The 13,342-nt window shown below is 39.0% G+C and overlaps 1 protein-coding gene across 4 annotated transcripts in view; it reads right to left on the bottom strand.

Annotated features, from left to right (window-relative positions):
* Window positions 1-13,342, bottom strand: part of ETV1 (ets variant 1) — a 64,596-nt gene that overhangs the window by 25,190 nt on the left and 26,064 nt on the right. For 3 of the 4 annotated variants that reach the window (XM_010180139.1, XM_010180140.1, XM_010180141.1), the window contains 3 exons: window positions 6,281-6,410; window positions 4,535-4,723; window positions 493-740 (listed from right to left, as the gene is read on the bottom strand). In XM_010180139.1, the coding sequence (XP_010178441.1) occupies window positions 493-740; window positions 4,535-4,723; window positions 6,281-6,410 (567 nt within the window). The remainder of the gene's footprint in view (window positions 1-492; window positions 741-4,534; window positions 4,724-6,280; window positions 6,411-13,342) is intronic. The other variant, XM_010180142.1, reaches the window with a different exon arrangement.

Below are 13,342 nucleotides of genomic sequence, written 5' to 3'. Positions count from 1 at the left end.
ACAAACTGAGAAGCTGACACCAATTTGGCTGATTCTTCTCCCTCATTTGTTTTATAGCTGTATAAACCCCACTTCAGTGGAGTTACTCCTGATTTAAAGTTGTGCAAGCAAGAGGAGAAAGAGTCCTCTATTTCTGGCAGACAAATGAAAGAGCTTGTAAAACAGAGCACACAAATTCAGAGGTCAGAGATGAGATAGTACAGAACAAGCCTCCCTCTTAGGCAAAGCTCAATTTTGCACCCATGATTTTTTCTTCTCTGGCTTCTTTAACCTGTGTACTTTCTGGACAGAGAGTTCTGACAAATTAAATTCATTACAGAGCAAGTAAAAGTGGCACAAGTCACACTGTACTATGTAGCAATCCTACTACTTTTCAAGGTATCATAGACATAAATTACTTCGGGAGACTTAGAAGCCAAAAGAGCAAGTTTCAATTCACATGACCAAAACATTGATAGCACTGACTTGAACTAAACACAGAGTCTCACCTACCTGAATCGTATGCAAAATCTCTAGGTTCCTGTTTAATCATCAGAGGAGGGGGGAAATTTTGACTGGCTGCGCTGCCAACCATGGCGTTGTGTTCATAAACTGGATCGTGGTACTCTTGCTTAAAACCTTGAGGTGGGAAAGGGATGTTTGGCTCAGACATCTGGCGCTGATATATTGGACGTCCTTCCCTTGGCATTGCAGGCAAAGGTGGGAAAGAATTGCAAGGTTCAGAGAGCTGGCGGCGAAATCTAGGACAGAAGTTAGAGAGATTGTGTAAAGGACTTGAGATACATTCCATGTCCGAAAGTTCTTCACAGGTCATGGTCAGTGGCTGTATTGCTTATGATCATGCCAAGTGCTTCCATCAGGATCACTTGCATTGCAGAACAGCAACAACCAAAGAAACAAAACCCCCCACCTATTAATACCAGCTCTAAGACTTGAACCCACCACCATTCTCTTTGCTTTCTTCTCTCAACAGAAGAGGCAAACAGTGAATGCACCAGCTTCAAACCAGTAGAAAAACTGACATCCTACCATAGAAACATGAAGGAGGCTTAGGTGGAGTCCTCTGTTTTTCCACAAGTATTAGCAATATATTGCTTATACTCTAACTTACTCTTACTCTTCTTACCGTTACATTCTGACCACAACAAATACAAACATTTTGAATAAAGAATCCTGTTTGCCATAATGTTGGGAATCATTCCAGAGTATAAGTTTACAGTTCTGCCCTCTCAGGGATAGTGCCATGGGAGATTTACCTGCAAGGCTGGCACTGCATTCCAGCTCTAATGGGAAGGGATTTTAAGCACCTCAGAAAAAGGAGAGGGTACAAATTTTGCCAAGAGAAACAATGCCTAAGTATTCCCCTCCTGCCTTAACTTAATCCCTTGGTCATCTCCACATGAAGGAAGTAATTTATACAAGCCATGCTGCCATTCACTACTCCCACACACTCTTCAGTAGGCATAAAATCTGAGAATTCAGTTTTAAAGTACCTTTGTTTACATGCAAACTACTCAAGAACCTATGCTTGCTATTTCTTCCATAAAACATATCTACCTCAATTAAATGGCCTCAATGTAGTTACTCGAACATCTGCAGGTTCAGAAGCATAGAGAAGAATAAAAGGATGCTATTTTCCCAATGCACCCAAATGATCTGCACAGTCTTCCGCTCATCTCCTGCAAGTTACCGCAGTAATGGTAACCATCACTGTAGTAATAGTGTCTGCACTAAACCACAGCAGATGCAACATTCTTGCAACAAACTGCTTAGTCATCCTGTTATCACTCATGACCTTTTTTTTTTTTTCCAAAAAAGTTGTGCCTTTCTTTGCAAGCTTCTAACTATCACACTGAAAAAAATCAAGAACTATTCATTCTTCAGTTTCCTGCACTTTAGTTCACACAAGCAAAAGCAGATACCTTCTTGGAGAAAACTGGGTGAGTGGAGAATGCAGGGGTTCGATTGCACAGGCAATACAAACCTTGACTATCAACTCATGTAGTACATGTTTCTGAAACAATTTAAACTCCACTAACATCTGTCAATACTGCTGCGAACTTGGTCAGACAAATATTTACTGTCATAGATTGATTACAAATACTGTGGAAGCTACAGAGATTAAAACTATTACGACGTAGTAGTAGAGACAAAATGTGGTTTTTTTAATGCTGCTGTAAATATTATATTTTGCAGTAGAAAAGAGTACTGCACTGTAACATTGGGTTTTGCAATTCCACCTACACCTGCAGAAAATAAACTTAGAAACTCAAATGTATTATGAAACAGTTAGGCTGACTGGCACTGCATTCATTTCCCTCTTTTCCTTTTTTCATTAGCCAAAAAAAGAAGCAGAAATTATCATTAAGAACTGTCAAGGAGTGAATCAGAAAATTGCAACTTGAAGTTAAAATAAGAAACAGGCTCACTCACAAAGCCTCAAAGGAAGTTAATAATACTTGTTGTACTGGAAGCTTTGTATGGAATCAAGCCATTTGTTTATACAAGTGGATTTGATTCCTGTTGGTACTTGTTAGGACCACTTATCGTTCATATATTCATGCCCTGTATGAAGATGTATGGACTATACGTTCTAGATACTAATGGCATCTTATTGTCATCAATGCATGTTCTAAAGAAAGATGCCTTGAGTTATAGATTTATATATGAACTCACATAGGCAGGTCACTTGCTTAAATGACATTTTCTGAATACACTCATTGTAGTAGCATATCACCTTGTAAATCAGGAAGATCTGAATTTCACAAAAATGTGAAGCACATATTTGCTTCAAACAACTCAAAGTGAGAAGATACAAAATAAATAAGAAAATGGGGAAAAATATCTTCCACTACAATTGTATCCGTGTTTTTTAAAAAGGAGAAAAATGAGATTTTTTTGGCCTGAGTCAGCTGTTTTGGACTTCACTAGAACACCTGATGTTCTGTCACAGAAAGGAAGTATTAGTGCAAAATGCCCTAAAGAACATGAATATCAAAGACAGCAGGGGGAAGAGGAATCATTCAAATAGCCTACAAAGCTTGTGCAGAGCAAGTGTTACAACTATAGAAAAATACAATAAGGTGTATACAAATATCTATTAAAAAAAAACAAGTAAGGGCTGACATACAGCTTCGATACTCTTTTCACAAGTTGCTCTAAAACAAAAGATCTTTTTCATGTGAAAAATCTTACTACTGCTCTTTACACAGAAGCCATTTAGCTTCTGGAGATTTCAGTCTCCTGACAACTTGACTTTGGTGTATATAGAGAAACATGTTTATCCACCATCCTGTAAATCACAACCGCTGCTTGGCTTCACTGGGGGCCTGCGTGGTTAGACCACAGTCTGTGGAAGGAGAAAAGATGGTGACTATGGCAGCTGAAGGGGCCGATTCAGTGTTTCTTCATTGCTGGGAGGGATTGTAGAGAACCTTGGGTGATACTTAAAAATATCTCAGCAGAGCACAAAACAGCAACATAAACCTTAGTAACCCCCTTCAGAAGCGATGTGCGCAAATCCCTGTAGACAGCAGCCCTTATTAGAGCAGAAGCATGCAAATCTCACTCCCAACACCTGTGATTTTATTTTCAGGTGCTTCTTAGTTTGATAATTTTTAAGTGCTAAGTTGAGTTTCTGAACGTACATCTCTCTCTAGATGTAGCTGAAATTTTAAACTCTCAGAGCAATCACACAACACAACAGACACAAAACAGGTTCATGCAATAAAGGTTAGGATAACTAGAATTCCACAAACAAGTGTTTGGTCTCAAAAATCAGGGAAATCCATTGAGCGTATCTGCTGCAAAACTGATCTAAGAAAGACAGTTGTCTGGGGATTTCTAACATCAAAACAAAACAGGGTGACTTAAGGACAGTGTAAGCTTTAATTCTAGTCTCTAGCTCTTGTGGCTTTTACTCAGACTAATGTTATTTAAGCACAGTTTACATTGGCATCTTATTTTGTTTGAAATGTTATATTTCAAAAGGGGTTGGAAAAATGATCCACCCTTCCAAAGAATATTCTGAAGCAGTAACACCATAACATGGCCACTTATGTCTTATATAGGTGAACTGCTTAGCAAGAGGCCAGATATTTATAGCCAGGATCATGCCTGCTAGTGACTTCATTACCTCCTAGCTCTTAATAGCCTCAAATGAATCACAGAATCACAGAACAGCCTAGATAAGAGGGGACCTTGAAAGACCACGTGGTCCAATGTTTTGTGGGACCTTAAGGGAGCCTAGATGAGGTTATCTAGCACCCCATAATCTCCCTCATGAGACAGAAGCAGACCATTAAAAGTCTGTCACTGCCAATATGAACTCCTACTGAAATCCATTAAGTCGGATTCCAGCCATTCATAAAGCACACATATTTCTGCCACTCTGAACCTTGCTGGCTTTAACCTTGGTCTCCCAAACCAAAAGGGAAGAGTTGTGGGCAGGAAGCCAGTGCTACCCTATATGAGAAATTTGCAGCCACAACTGAAATGCCTTCTGCATGGATCCCCTGTGTGTTTTGTGTTTTACCTGTGGTCCATAGGGAAGCTGTTGTCTTGAATGGACTGGGACGGAGGGAGATGGGTAGGGAAAACCCGGTCAGGTTTAGGAGTCTGAGCTGAGTTTGGGGAGGCATGGTGAAGCGGTGACACAGGAGTGCTGGATGGCGTTGGTGGGTTGGAGGGCCTCATTCCCACTTGTGGCTTCTGATCATAGGCACTATCAGTAAGGCAAGGGGAAAGAAGGTCAGGTTATTTTCTCTGGAAAAAAAAATAGCATCCACACAGAAAAAAAACAACAACCCAAGTCTCACATTTATAAGCTTTTTATTATAGTTACCTTATTAATCAGTTTGGGGAAGAGGAATTCCCTACTTTACCTTGCAAAGAGCACATAAAAAATCATGTTAGAGGCAAGTGGTTCAACACACTATTTTCTTCTCTGTGGCACAGAAATGTATTTTTAAAGGATTCAGTCTTACAGTGACATTCTAACAGGAGACATACAAAATACATAAAAGCAGAAGCACCTGGACTAGAGCACAAAGAGCTGGCAGTGCCTGTCAAGACTTTTTTAGAGCTTGCACAAACCACGAAGTGAGACAGTAAAACAATACAGCTAGAGGGAAGGGATCTGACCCAGAAAAACAATGGTATGTTGGCTTAGCTACCCACACTAGGATGTCAGCAGCCTCTCCCAACACAGTTTGTTTTGGGGTTTTTTTCTCTCTCTCCAAAATAAAGTGCTGGTCATGCAAATACACAGATGCTATTTTCAAAGGTGTTCCAAATCAGGAAAGGATTTAAGCACACTTTGATCATCTCTCTCTCTCTCTAAACAGGGAAAATGCAGACATTAGGCAGATAGTAAGCACAAGCTTGCATACTTTTCCTGTCAGGTTCCCTAGCACGCATCAAATCCATCAATGTATGCATTTGATTTTTGAAATCAAAACCACTCTCCTATGACTGGCAAAGGTGCTAGTCTTTTTTTTTCCCCCTTTCATATCCAAAACTGAAATGTAAATGGTTCAAGTGCTAAGTTTTAGTAGTACATTAATGAGAATAAAAACTCACAAGCTAGATGAAAGATTCTAAAATAGACTGAAATGTCAATAAGAAATCCTTCACTGCTGACACTAAAGAAAGAAGTGACATGTGAGTGCAAACCAAAAGAAAGTCAATAAACAATGCAGTGGTGTTAAGCCCCTCCACAACCCACAAATAAATAAAGCTTGTGTTATCTATCCCTATAAAAGACAACTTGATTTTGAATAGGTAACAGAGATGCAGAGCCTAATGAAATACTTTTTAAAATCGTAATCACCCACAAATACGCACATATAATGTCTGCGAACCCTATCAAATACTTAGTGTGCTGCTCAGATGTGCCAATCTCTTGCAGATCTCTCCCTCTTTCCTAGTATGTGTAATGCATTTTGAAAGTATTTTCAACACAAATCGCAGAAAACAAGACACTCCTTCCTTCTGTTTCACACTTGCACCCTGGGTTTTTAAACTCTGGCTGTCTCCCATGGAGAAGGAATGGAGATTACACGTTTTGATGAAAAACACCGCTTTTAAATGGTTATGTAAGTATTTGATACAACTGTAAACAACTCCATCAGTGTTCATCAGCTAAATGCATTATCTCATCAGTCTGTTATCTGCTGAAGAGGTAACTTTTATAAGATCTCTATTATGGTTTTATTACTCTTTAGTCAGTCCTCATTTAAATCAGCAGTTCTCACTGCAAACATGCTCCTGATTGCTTTACCTGACATTGTACAGGCACTTTTCCCCATAACTGAACTTGAATGGTTGCTCTTGACTGCAAGCGGAGCCAAGTTCTGAACATGGGCTATGGGGTTCCTTCTTGATTTTCACAGGGAGACCATGAAATGCCACTGGAAAGAGAATGAAAATGTAATTAAAACCCAAGTACAATATTAACAAGGAGCTTTCTCAAGTAAGCTGGACACTGCTAATTAAACACATGATTAATTAAACCATTGTAATACTAAAAACAATATAGGAAATAAACATTTTAAATATTTCTTTGGGTGTCAACTGAAAAATAGACACCAGGGATTCTTCACATTGGCTATTAGCGCTTTTATTGTTTAATAGAATGATGGCCAGGATCCCATCTCATTAGCAGGAAAATAACAGCCCACTTATATCTGGCTTAACTACTGTAAATGTTGTCAGAGGCAAAATACTTCCCAGGCACCAAATGTTTCTAAGCAATATTAGTGAGGTAGCTTTTAGCTATAAATGCAATAGTAGTTCACTTCAAAGAGTGCCACACAAATGACTCCAAAATAAATTTCTCCTATCTCCGACTCAACTGTACGATCAGTAATCTTTCTGTCCCACAGAATGCATGAAAATTTGCAGTGACACATATGAAGCTGGATGATTACATGCACCTTTAGTTATAAGTAATGTCTGAAAAAAAATACCCAAGAAAGAGCTTTAGAAATTTTTCTCAAAAATACACAAGATAAAATCCTGGCCTCACCAAAGTCAACAGTAAATGTGATACAGACATATACTTAGGAAAAAAGAATTACTCGTACTTTTTAAAAAGGTAAAAAGAACAGAGGGAGTGTGACAGAAACGCAGCAATAATTAGAAGCACAAGTTGGTCTGAATTAAGAAAAAGGCCAAAGGTGAAGACAAGGTTAACCAGCATATTAGTTTAAGCCAGCCAGCTTTCCTTATTTGATATCCAACCTTAAACAAAATTAAAGCAGAAGAAAATTCAAAGTTCACCTGACACAGACAAATCTAAACTAAGTGGCTAGGAGGACAAAGGACTAAAAGACAGGTATGTAACAGCTTGAAAGCACACCCTTCAAGTTTTAAATAAAATGAAGTTGCAAATACATTTTTGAATTCTCCGATTCAGAGATCAATTTTATTATGGGTTTTTGACATTGTCACCAAAACACCACCATTTGAACACCACACTCCAGTTAAATACAGACACTTGCACCTTCGTTGAAATCCACATACGTGTAGAAGTCCCTGTTGGAGAACCTGAGCACAAAACCAGGCCGTTATTATGTACCATCAAGTAGCATCTTGCCCCTTCCCTTGCACCTGAACTTAGGAAAGACAGTTTGCTACACACCGTATATCTTCCAATACTAATGCACCTGCATTGATACACAGTGTTCAGTGAGGAAGGGGAGGTAAATGAAATGCTGCCTAAGAACTGAGCATCGGAACCAATAAACCCTGATTTATTAGTATCTGTAAGACCTGGTTTCCAGATTCTCACCACGGGTTTTCCCATGGTTGGGTGACGTTCAGAGAATTCTCTCACAAATGAGTCCCCTTGCATCCTATTATATGACAGCTTCTGCTACTGCCTTTCAGCTGAGACATCTACAAGATAGCACTATGTCATTTTGCCACATGTTTTCACAAAACTCACAAGATTTGCTTCTAAAACTGCTATCCAGCTATTATATTTGGTGGTTAACAGTCAATTATTTGTAAAGATTACAAAAGAAAAGTAGATAGTAGAAGAGGTACACAAATACATATGCATGGCACAGTCACTTAAGAAACAGAGATGAAAAGTAGTAAACATCACAACACGGAAAGAACTCTTTCTGAATAAAACTGTCTGAACTTGCACTCAAATAAAAGACAATATGGACATCTTGAATAAAGATTCTGAAATTTAACAATACAGCAAAATGCACCCCAGTCAGCTTTCCACCGTAATCACAAAGCAGGCTGGCATCCAGTAGCCTGTTTTGGGTTTTTGCTAGTGAACTTTTACTGCTAGCTCTCCTTGCATGTCTTGGTCAGATAATCCACACTGCATGTTTAATGTGTATGATGGGCCCCACAACTCCAGGATGGTGGCTCCCATTCAACGGTAGGCGATCTCTTTGACTTGAATCAGAAGATTAAAACACAACTGCAGCAAGACTCTTTTTTAAAGCCAGTATCACACATTCGCACAAAGGCCACATGCTGCTCTATTTTTTATTTTATTGTATTTTTTTTTTATTTTAACTTTGCTACTTCCTCGGAGTTAATCTGTTATGAAAAATTATTTCCCTTATTTATTTTTAAATAACAGGAGTACAGAGACTCCCACACTACAGCCCTGTGCGGAGAACTAGCTGGGTATTTCATCACAGCGCTGAGAGCCTGAACGTCTGCTAACAGGCAGTTTTCCAGCTCACTGGCACAGGCACAAGTGAAAGCAGCACATTCATTTTGTGCAATTTGCTTTACCTTCCCACATGGAGTTGGTGCATGTAAAAGGCTGTTAAGTACTAAATTATTCCTTATCAAATCACCATCATCTGGAGTCATGATCAACACTAATTAAATTACTTTCACTGAACACGGCTCCAGCCTGCTGCCTCGGCTGCGAGGTACATTTTATTTTGCTTACTGTACAGTCCTAGCAAGGTACAGGGTACAGTGCTAGAAGGCATCTGTGCTGTAGTTTTAATTAAAGTTTACCTCACCTTCCTCCCAGCTTTACAAGCTAGGGTAAAGTGTATCAAATCAAGTAAGTTAACGCCTTCATTTCATTTAGGGAAAGCATTACAGTCCAAAGTGATTTTATATTAGATCTTTATCTTGGCTACGGCCAGAAAGATTATGTAGCTGTAAAATTTAAACCCTTCCTCGGGCAGTCCCCTGACAAAGTCACCATGCTAAGCTTTAGTTGTAACTCCTTAAGTGTACATTTTTAGAGACAGAAAGGAAAAAAGATAGCCTGAGAAAAATATTGCAACTGGGGGAGGAGGCTTTCTTAAAGGCTACTTAACTGTTCAAACCACACCTTAAGTGTGGCTGAAGACAACAGACTTATTCCAACAATAAAATTTCAAACATTCAACACTGCTCTCGTATGATCACTGAAACCTTCCACCCATCACTCTTCATTTTATTGTGACGCTCATTTTATAGTGCACCTACTAGAACGGATTTTAAACGTACACTATCTTGCTAAACTGGATTTTATATTATGTTTTCAATCTCTTTTCTTTTGAGGAGAGCAAGGTTGCTTATTTATACAGTCTAATTTTAGTGCAGCATACCAAGCTACCAACACATCCAAATTAACAAAATGACATTTCAAACAACCAGCTTCTCACCACTTCTTTCTTCCTGATGGCACATTCATTTTACTTAACCCCAGAACAGATTCTCAACCCTATTAAAGTAACAGGCACTCTGCCTTAATAACGATCTTATTAAGAAGTGACCAAGGGCCAAGATTTCATCCCCAGTGATTACTTACAGATAACTACCTCCAAACTTGAAAGGCAAACAATCTTACAACATGTATTTAGATGGATGGCTTCAACACCTCATCTCAACTGCTGGGGAAAGTCAGGCTTATTGGTATCAGAACGGACTCAACCTCCATACTCCTGTCTGGGGCTCCTCCGAAGCTCACGTGCAGATCTAAGGCAAGCACAGAAGGATCGCTACCATTTGTAGCAAACTGATTAAGGTATAATATATTACTGTATGCATATTCTCTGCGCATAAATATATCTATCTATATCTGCAGTGTAAGATGGCTTGCATGGTATACATAATGTGCTGTTGTACAGAATCGGATTTTATATAAAACAATATTAATTGCACCACTAAGTAAACTCTCACAGAACATGCAAAAGAACAAGGTGAAATCTGCTACCTCTTGTTTTTAAAAGCTGTTCTCCTTCGCTATGTGTCAACAGCCTAATCCTAGTTTAAGACCAAAATGAAGAACAACTCTTTCAAGAACTCTGAAATTAAAGGAGGAATCAGTCTGTCTCAGAGGAGTCCAACTTGTATCCTTCCTAGCCTAAGGAACAGGAAGTGTAACACCTCCGTACACGTAGAACTGAATCCCTTCTTTTGAAGATGACCCCGAACTGCACTGTATCAAATATAAAAGCAATGGTTTAAAACAATTAAGGAGATGATTATTCAAGACGAAGAAGAAATGAGGAATATTTTATGTGAAGCTGCAAGTCATTTCTCCTTAAGAGCAAAAAGTTCTTCTATCATTTTCAAACTTCAGATTTCTGCCCAGAACACAAAATAAAAAATAATTTTATTTCCTGAAGAAGAAGAATTGGCTTAAAAATATTTTTAAAAGGCAAGAAATATTACTGGTAATTCAACGATGCTGGCTAACGGCAGGCAATCTTGACTCCACAGACCAAGGAGACAACATTTGTAGTGTAAGAGCAATTACTGTATTGTGTCAAATCAACTGACAGCAGCAACCTTGCTTGTGCTAGTGAACTCCAACATCTCCTAAGTAACCCTACATTCATGCGTATTAAGTTCGAGGACTCTGTGTACCTGCACAGAAAAGGAAGTAACTGGGAAGTGAGAGTAAGCCATACCCTAAACATTTCTGCTGCATACTTCCAAACTGCTCTTCACATCTATGCTCTCAAACCACCCTCTAAACCAGATCTAGTAAATAAACTCATTCATTTTTATGACTGACTGAGGCAAAACTGTTCATAGGCAATGTAAATTTAGAGAGTTCCTGAACTCAGTTGGAATACAGGGGATTTGATTTTCCTAACAGCAATAGGAAAAGACAAAGATGTAAAAATATTTTAAGTTAACACCACTATAACTCCAGGTGCTAGACTGATTGAGGTGACCCAAGTTAGTACTTGGTAAAATTTCAAAAGCAAGAAGAGACGGGCTCTGTACTGATAAAACCAATACGGTCACACTTTAAATGTGTTTCCCAATACACACAGAAATGCAGTAGGCACTTCAGATACATCAGAGTATCTGCAAGATTCTTTTCCAGTACATTTACCTCTGCCAAGCCGCCCCCTTCCCCCAACACACAAAAATCCATTACTAAAGGGTCTAATCTCAGCTATCAGCACAGAGTGCCTTTTATGGAGCCATTAAACCATTTCTCTTGTTTACAGTGCCTGAAGAAAGATGTGAATTATGTCTGTGACAAAACAGGCGATAACATTTCTAAACTGCTATCAAAATGCAAACTGAAATACACTTAAGGACAGGGACCCTAATTCGTGTTTTTGCAATTTTCCTCGCTCACCATAACTTAACAGCACTTACCTGATGATTCAAACAACTTATTCATGCTGTATGTACAACAGGTGGGTATTTTAATAAAAATAAAAATATCTGTTTTCAATAAACCAACAGTTTATTGATTGGTTCAAGGAGGAAAAACTGCTGGTTACTTCACAGGTGATAGTAATGACCTAGGTGCTCTTATCAGCAGACTTTAAAAAAAAATCCAAACACAACATTGTGGGTTCATACGAGGCCTGAAATGCTCTATTTCTGCAACAGTTACTTACCATTTGAACCATACGTTCAATGTAGTTATTTGCAAATCTGACGCAATGAGCTACAAAACTAAATACTTTCTGCATGATCTTCTAAGTAGAAATGCCAGGCTTTATACATATTTTCAGAAGGAATTTAAAAAAATGTGTATTTAACTTATGGAACAATAGGCTTCCGAATTCTGGAGGCTATTAATTGATTATTTATTTCTAGATCATTATGATTTGATAGCTGCACTCTGAATTTCTACAACCATTTAATTGGCACCCAATTAAAGACAACTGGATGCAGAAGCAGGGTGCTCTTTCCATTTCATTCCACTACACATTTAGATGCAAAATTTTACCAGTAGTCTTTGAGATGGACAGGAGGAATTAGCTGAAACAGGTACTAGACCCAGCTGACCTCTCTTCATGCTCTGAAAGTTACTGCTGCTGTAGCTGAGTGCGGCACACAGCCTAGTATACTAACAAAACCCGTAATCAAACCACCATGTTGGAAGTGACAGATGAAGAGAGGTAGGAGGATCGAAAGACACTAAAGGCTGATAACCGAGTCTTTCCAGCTACCTGTTGTTTCTGACCACTACAACAGCTGCAAAGATGACCAAGGCTTGAAGACTGTGGGCTGATTTCAAAGCGTCTGAACAGATTACATCTACACAGACTTCACCAAGCTCCTCAACCATCTGATCTATCAAAGTCACTTCTATCAGATCTTAGCTGAGCTCCAGTCAACTGGATTTCATTTAGGTCCTGCTCTCTGCCAGATACTGGAAGAAGCTGGTGACAAATTGGATATCTGACACACAGATGTGTATCATCACTGTGGTTCCAGAGACTATCCTGGCAGTTTATATAAAAACTGAACATAGACCTGAGCTTTCACTATTGCACAAATGAAAGCTGCTAGAAAAGGGGGGATCTAAGCAATCCTGTCAAGGTTTTTTGTTTAGGTTTTTGAAAAAATGCATGATCTTGGTATTACTCTCCATCTTAGGGTTGCATCTAGAAAACTAGAACTTGCTTAAGACACAGAACTCAGTCCTAAAGAGAACTGGCCTCCATCTAGTCCCACTGAGTGGTGACCATTCACTTGAAACAGAGTTTGCGTGGGTGCTTGGCTGTGTGTGCACACAGAATCAAATGGAAGTAAGCATACTGAATGTGCAAGCATGCCTTTTCAACGATACCTTAGGGATAATCAAAATACACGTAATATCATAATAAAGGGCAGTAAGCTTTTTCCTTTTCAAATGCATATATATAAGTGGGGATAAGATGGGGAAGAGGCATGCAGAAAAGAGGAACAAGAAGTACATGTGCAAAAATGCATTCAACAAAAGGCTAGTTCTTTCCTACATGGTGGCCTGGCTCTAAGGCCAGGCAAGAAAATCTGAGGATAGCTGGAATCATAGCAAATGCTTGGCCACCCCTCATCTCCATGCTCTTTCCCAGAAAGTGGAACTTCATGACTGGGCAGTACTTGGCAAACCCATTAGATATGA

This window comes from Mesitornis unicolor, unplaced genomic scaffold (assembly GCF_000695765.1).
Source record: "Mesitornis unicolor isolate BGI_N332 unplaced genomic scaffold, ASM69576v1 scaffold31222, whole genome shotgun sequence".
NCBI lineage: Eukaryota > Metazoa > Chordata > Aves > Mesitornithiformes > Mesitornithidae > Mesitornis > Mesitornis unicolor.
The sequence above is the reverse complement of the archived record's forward strand: the minus strand, read 5'-3'. Positions and strand labels throughout refer to the sequence as shown.